Source organism: Doryrhamphus excisus, chromosome 5 (assembly GCF_030265055.1).
Source record: "Doryrhamphus excisus isolate RoL2022-K1 chromosome 5, RoL_Dexc_1.0, whole genome shotgun sequence".
Lineage (NCBI taxonomy): Eukaryota > Metazoa > Chordata > Actinopteri > Syngnathiformes > Syngnathidae > Doryrhamphus > Doryrhamphus excisus.
Genome location: NC_080470.1, coordinates 21428522 through 21435969, shown reverse-complemented (window position 1 = coordinate 21435969; position 7448 = coordinate 21428522). Strand labels below are relative to the sequence as shown.

At 41.2% G+C, this 7448-nt stretch overlaps 1 protein-coding gene across 1 annotated transcript; it reads right to left on the bottom strand.

Annotated features, from left to right (window-relative positions):
- Positions 1–4166: 4166 nt before the first annotated feature.
- On the bottom strand, positions 4167–6675 carry tax1bp3 (Tax1 (human T-cell leukemia virus type I) binding protein 3). The gene is made up of 4 exons (XM_058074079.1): positions 6459–6675; positions 5617–5736; positions 5328–5405; positions 4167–5242 (listed from the first exon to the last, which is right to left on the bottom strand). Exons 1-4 carry the CDS (start codon positions 6495–6497, stop codon positions 5009–5011), a joined length of 471 nt encoding a protein of 156 aa, XP_057930062.1. The 5' UTR covers positions 6498–6675; the 3' UTR covers positions 4167–5008.
- Between the last annotated feature and the right edge of the window lie 773 nt (positions 6676–7448).

Genomic DNA, 7448 nt, shown 5'->3' with positions numbered 1-7448 from the left:
GAGCAGAGCAAACCAAACCAACAAATGACAACGATCCCACAAAAGGGAGAAGCACACACCTGAACTAAATAGACACAGCACAAATTAGGAACAGGTGTGGGTGGTTATAGCAACGCAGGAAAACAGAACAGGGCAATGCAGGAAGTAAGTACAAAATAAGAGCGTCCAAACAGAAACCAAAGCCCAAAAAGGGAGTGTCACACAGGGGCCAACACAGGGTTATTTGTTATTTGTATCATCCAGCGTACGTGTTATTGACTATTTATGTTTTGGGGTGAAATTGTCACACACTCAGTATGAATGGTTGTTTGTCTATATGTGCCCTGTGATTGGCTGGCCACCAGTCCAGGGTGTACAACACCTCTCGCCCAAAGACAGCTGGGATAGGCTCCAGCACCGCCCGCGACCCTCGTGAGGATAAGCGGTAGAAAACGAATGAATGAATAATTATTATGGGTGCTAGGGTAGATGGATAGACGCTATGGGTAGATGACGAATAGGTAGATGGATGGATAAACCCTATGGGTAGATGACGAATAGGTAGATGGATGGATAGACGCTATGGGTAGATGACGAATAGGTAGATGGATGGACGTCATGGGTAGAAGACAAATAGGTAGATGGATGGATGCTATGGGTAGATGACGAATAGGTAGATGGATGGATGGACGCTATGGGTAGATGACAAATTGGTAGATGGATGGATAGACGCTATGGGTAGATGACGAATAGGTAGATGGATGGACGCTATGGGTAGATGACGAATAGGTAGATGGATGGACGCTATGGGTAGATGATGTATAGGTAGATGGATGGACACTATGGGTAGATGACAAATAGGTAGATGGATGGACGCTATGGGTAGATGACGAATAGGTAGATGGATGGACAGACGCTATGGTTAGATGACGAATAGATAGATGGATGGATAGACGCTATGGGTAGATGATGAATAGGTGGATGGATGGACGCTATGGGTAGATGACGAATAGGTAGATGGATGGATAGATGCTATGGGTAGATGACAAATAGGTAGATGGATGGATAGATGCTATGGGTAGATGAAAAATTGGTAGATGGATGATAGACGCTGTGGGTAGATGACGAAAAGGTAGATGGATGGATAGATGGATGGATAGGTAGATGGATGGATAGACGCTATGGATAGATGACGAATAGGGAGATGGATGGATAGATACCGTTGGTTGTGGTCAAGCTGCCATGAGTCTGATGGAGTTTTTCAGCAGAAGAAGAAGCTGCAAAGCAAGGATGAAAAGTGTCATTCTAGAAGAAGCCAGCAGGCCATGTTAACATGTTGAAAAGCTTCCACACACCGGAGCTGGGGAAGAGATTTGTCCGTCTCGCTGTCTCCAGCCGAGAAGCTGATAATGAAGTGACTCGTCTTGCCCACACGATCCACACTTCTTCACCAGCAGGACTTTTTGCTGGTCTGGGAAGTCCCCGGCAGGGATCAGCGCCTGCGTGGGACGAGGTGGAGAGGTTAAGGATCCACTAAGATCATGAAGATGAAGCACGTGCTGCTTGCCAGCATCATCTGTACTGATGATGAATTGAAACAAGCATGATGGCCACTTTGCTCGTCTCCTGTTCTTCTTATCTCACACCCAGCAGTGATGCTGCCAGTGCTAACACGCTGTCGCTATGACAACATGCGTCTGCTCATCGCTCAGGGGAACCTGCCCAGCCCACTCAGCATGTTGGCAAAATTCATATTCATTACTCTTTACCAAGAAATCACTCCAAATACCATCTCAGTAAAGCAATATTTTATTGTCATCTGATTCCATTTTCTCTTATTATATTCTATTATAAAGGTTTATGTAAGTACTAGATAGAACTGTACTGTAGATAGAAGTAAATGTGTGTACTTTTACTAACCATACTAAGTAACCATATTTTATTGGCAAACAGTATTCATATTTATCATACAACTGAAAACAATCATATGCGTACTAATACTTTAATTTATTTCAATTTTAAAAATTCAATTTTGATTTTGATTTATTATATGATCATATATAAATAGGATTAATAATTATTTGGAACTGCAAATAAAAGTAGTTGTAATGTTTACAATCCATCATATGGAGACTGTAGAGCCAAGCTGGAGCCTATCCCAGTGGACTTTGGCGAGCACCGTTATTTACAAAAGTCATTAAGAACACATGTCTGATGACCCAACGTCTGAATGTGTGGAACAGACTGCATTACCATGGCAACCCAATACGTGGGAGGGATGTATGAGCCACGTTTAGGTGGACTTATTCAGTGGCTAACAGCAGTCATTCAATCATCTGTCAGCATGGTCCCGTCATCTTTGGGGCCATGGTAACAAAATCACGAAGAGCAGCCATCATTTGGAACTGCTGGTGGGCATGAAAGCACACATGAATGAATTGACATGACGAGGCCACTGCAACCACTTCCACACGTCCATTAGTTACCTCGCAACATGAAATGTCTTATTAGCCAGAACAAACTCAGCAGTCTTTATTGGAGCTTTATTGGATCTGGCTAATCGGAGGAACATGCCCAGGCGAGGGGAATGGACCATGCTTCCCTCCCTCACGCACACGCACACACATGCGCACACACTTTGTTCATCGATAATTTGTCAAAGAAGGAAATGAGCCGTGCCCCAAATGGAAGCAAAGCCACTAGATGACAACAAGCATGTTCCTTCCCAGCAGAAAACATTCACAGCACACCACGTATCTACATGCCTGGCATTACCATACCCAAATGTATGCATACATACTATATATATATGTATATATATATATATACACACGTCATATATGTCATATACATACTATAGTCATATACTACATAGTACTATACAGTCATATACATACTTGCAGTCATATATATATATATATATATATATATATACACATATATATGTGTATATATATATACATATACGTCATATATGTCATATACATACTATAGTCATATACTACATAGTACTATACAGTCATATACATACTTGTAGTCATATATGTATATACTATACAGCCATATACATACTATACAGTCATATACATATACTAACAAGATCTCAGTGTATAGACTGGTCATATATCTCATCTCGTTTCATATTATCTACGTACATACTGTATTGTATACTATAACGCTGGAAAAAACTGTTGATTTTGTTAATACTTGGGTTGTTTATATTGTTTATTTTTCTATATTGTGTATTTTGTAGTTTCACTTGCACTTTTGAGGTTCAAAGGTTTGCACTTCTATTTATTTTATAATATATATATATATATATATATATATATATATATATATATATATATATATATATATATATATATATATATATATATATATATATATATATATATATGTGTGTGTATATATGTGTTTATTTCTATCTGACTCCTTTAGAGCCGCAGGTTGCCGACCCCCCGTGCTAGGCGATAGCATGCTAAAGTCAGCATGTTAGCAGGATAACATAATTATACTAACATTGTCAACATTTTCAGAGGTAGGCACATATACAAACATTGTGTATGCTTGGTGTTAGCATGCTAATGTTAGCAATCTTCGTCATTGAAACCCTTGTTTTCATTGTCGAAGAATGTAAATATGTCGATAAAATGTAGGACTAATATTTATATATCAAAATGTCAAGGAACTATGGCGCTTGGCGGAGGTCTACATTCTCTAAGGCCTATTCTAGTTATTATTGTCATTAATATTGTTATGCCCAAGAACTACGTTACTTGTGTAGTGACGCCTCGCTACACTACAGGGGCTAGCGACTAGCCTGCTAGCGACTAGCTTTAGCACACACTGGCTCTCGATGCCTCAGACCGCTAGCCAAAGGTAATGGTACATATTTTAGTTTTGGAGGCTAGGTGTAGCCTTCCTTTCTATGTTGCTATGTGACATCAATACACCCAGGAAGGAAGTTATACTAAAATACTTTAAGTATAACATGTTAGCATCAATGTAGCTGTTGCTACATGCTCACAGCATGGATACACAAACCATGGTGGAGCTTTTTGGGGCTCTTTGAATAGGTGTCCCATGACGTGCATTAATTAGCCACCTCTTTTCACCTGTTTTTCTATCTCTAGAAGAGCTCGGCTGCTAAGAGTGCTAAGGATGCTACAGTATTTGAAGGGTCTCGTGTCAACAAAGCAACAAGGCATATTTCATATTTGTGTGTTTTTAATGCCAAACAAGGGAAGAAGTTTATCAAAAGTAGAAATAGAAAAGATTGGTATTTTTCCAAAGCTGCTTGGGTGGAAGGGGGGGGGGGGGGTGGACCACCCAAGAGTATCTTCACACCAAGTGTTTGTTTTCAAAATCTTGATCCCAGTAGTTTGATTGCAAGGACGCACATGATTAGCATCCTACGTCAGGATTGCTACGACTTCAGTTTCACAGCTCTGAGGAATGAAGGAATAAATTCAATGCTTAGTTGAGAAAAGATCTCACTCAAATGGAGTTGGAACGCATCCTCCATCACCGTGGCAACACAGCAACACATATAATGCAGGATACAGACAATGCATATGATGCATTATATGCATATCCTCGCTGTATCATCCACAAATGATATCATATATGATATTTGTGTAGCATGAAAAGCCAGTGGCGCTCTGTAAATAATGTTTGGTTAAATATGATAACAATACAGTAGATCCGTGCATGTTTGCGCTTTTTCCTTACCTGTTATTGAGGTAAAGACAAGCTGCTATATGTCATGCCAGGAAGGGCTTGGCATTATATGGATAGAGCTTATGTAGCATGCTAGCATGACGAGCAGGCTAACTGCTTACATTGTCATTGGTGAGTGTAGAGTGTGCAGACATTAGCCTGTAGATTGCAAGCTGGGGGTGAGCCCACGGTTGTCATCTTATTCGTATAGAAGGTGTCGGCAGAGCGCCATGGTTGATTTTTTAAAACGTGTAGCGAAGCCTGGTGTCGATCATCTTTGGAATACAAGACGGTGGCATGTCGTTTATCAATAAGAAGCCTTGTCCTCTCCATAGGGGGGGCGGTGTTGTTGCTCCTTCCACTGTGATGTGGTGCTGTTTTCTTCCTTGTCGTCGTCAGCGTGGTATTGACCCTTTGACTTGCTGACGGCATCCTGCAGGGATTTCCTGGTGACCAGCAGGCGCACCACATCTTCTTTCTTCTTTGTCAGCCTCTTGCGAGCCCGGTCGTGGGTCACCATGGTCATGTCCCAGCCGTTGACCTGCCACAGCCACATAGAAACGCTGATTCTCCATGCTTCCTCATTCTACCTGAACACACTGCCATCTAGTGGAGGGGTTAACCACCTGCATGATTTTATCACCCATCCTCAGGCCGGCCACATCCGCTGGGCCTTTGGGTGTGATTCTGGTCACATAGATGCCCTGAAGTAAGAAACACATCAGGTAATATCAGTCAGATGAAGCCACGTTTGGGATATTCTAAGAACACTGAAGCGGTGAGTCATGTGTCAACCTGCCATGTTCGCCATGACATCATGTGAGCGTGCAGGGCATGACATGTTCAGACCAGTCAATGAAAATATGCCAGCACTCCTGTTGTGTTGCTACTTTCCATTCGTCAGCACAGACTTACTTTGTCACACTTGTCCTCAGAGAACGGGTTCTGAACGGGATCCTGGTCGATCCCTCCTCCGATGCTGAACCCCAGAATCAGGTTTGGTCCTTGACGCAACTTTTGGATCTCAATTTTTTCCTGCTCGACAGAAGGAGGACAGACATTGAAAGGGAAGTTGTGAGAGGAAGCATCGTCACGGTGACGGTAAAAGGCAGCTGCAGTCTGGATGACTCTCACCGCTGGACACATATCATCATCATACACACCCCGTGTATGTGTGTGTGTGTGCGCGCTAAAGTGCAAAATCATACCCGATTTAAAGGCCAGGTCTTAAATATAATATAATAATAATATTACATAAATATTACTATAATAAAATAATAATATAATAATTAATTAATTAAAATTAACCCCCCACCACGTCCAGCGCACCTGTTTGCAATGTGTACAACTGTGGTTATTCCCAGGGCACCCGAATGCAGCATACATGTTATGGAGGATCACATTTACGGTGACGCCCATCCATATGCTAACAACCATTTGACACATTTAAACAATGACAAGAATCCTATTTGAAGGCTTTAAGTACATAACGGTTGTTTTTTTCTTGTTTCCTTCCAAAATGAGACCACAGTAACTTAGTACATGTTGCATTGACGTGTTCGATAACGCGAAAAATCATCCGAGCGAGCAAGACAGCAAATCTACAAGAAGTAAACAACAATTAATGCGGTTATTTCCTCTCAGTAGTTCTTAATTTAGGATTGATTTAGAGAAAACATACTTGTTTTGCTTGAACTTGGCGTCATAATGTGAACAATGGAGTACGTTCGATGGCCCAGTCCGGCTGTCCAACTTACCACAACAGCAGTCACCGGCTGTCCGGGGACAAAGGACATGGTGTCAATGGTCTTTTTTCTGTTACAAAAAAAATGTGAAAATACCTAAAAATCACAACTGACAATAACGAGCTAAAGTGAGAAGGAGTAAGAAAGAGCGATCAAACTTCCTCGACGGTCGCTACACGACTTAGGAGAAGCTGAGTCGTCTTCTTCTTGTTGATGGCGGATCGCTGCCAAGATTTGTGGTGCACACCGCCATCTACTGTACCGGAATGTGTACTGCAGGGTGTGTACTGAGGTTACAGCAGGGGTCTCAAATTCAATTTACTTGGGGGCCACTGGAGCTCGGGTCTGGGTGAGACTGGGCCGCATCAGGTTTTCAAAAAAAAAAAAAAAACGCATTTATTAAAAACAATTTTTTTTTAAAAACTTCGCTTTGGTTCCAATTTTCTACAAGAAAAGCTCTGATAAAATATTCCACTGTTCTCAAATATCTTACTTTTTATTTTTCTACACAAAATAAGATGAAAAATAAACAAACAAATCAAGAATAAAGAAAATCAATCAATCAGTAATAAATAAATAAATATAATAATAATAAAACGGCAAATAATAAAAACTGGTGGGTAGACAAATGTTGTAATGTTGTATGGAATGATTTTAGGAAGATTTCATGTTGTACGGAATGATTGAGTTTGTGTATGAATTGTGCTCTCTAAATAAACCTGCTTTGCCATGTGTGTGTGTTTTAGCTTCAGTATTTTGCTTGTGTTTTTTGGCCTCTTATTGGTTTTAATTGTCGATATTGCCATAGTGGTTGGTCCCGCACATTTGTACAGGACTTTGGGTCCATAGTGGCCGTTTTAACACATAGGGCTCTATTTTGGTGGACCAGGCGCAGGGCAGGTGCGCCGTGCCTACGCTGCGCCAACACACTTTGCATTGAAATGTGCATGACACTATGAAAACCCTGCCTGTGTGGTTTTGGTGACGTGTGTACGCTATGCT

Bases quoted from the DNA above. Each gene is read 5' to 3' on its own strand.
- tax1bp3 (XM_058074079.1), bottom strand. From the start codon at position 6,497: ATGTCCTTTGTCCCCGGACAGCCGGTGACTGCTGTTGTG. The intron at 5,406-5,616 runs GTAAGTCTGTGC...TTCTTACTTCAG, and splicing joins CTGAGGACAAGTGTGACAAA to GGCATCTATGTGACCAGAAT. The intron at 5,243-5,327 runs GTGGTTAACCCC...TGGCTGTGGCAG, and splicing joins TGGGTGATAAAATCATGCAG to GTCAACGGCTGGGACATGAC.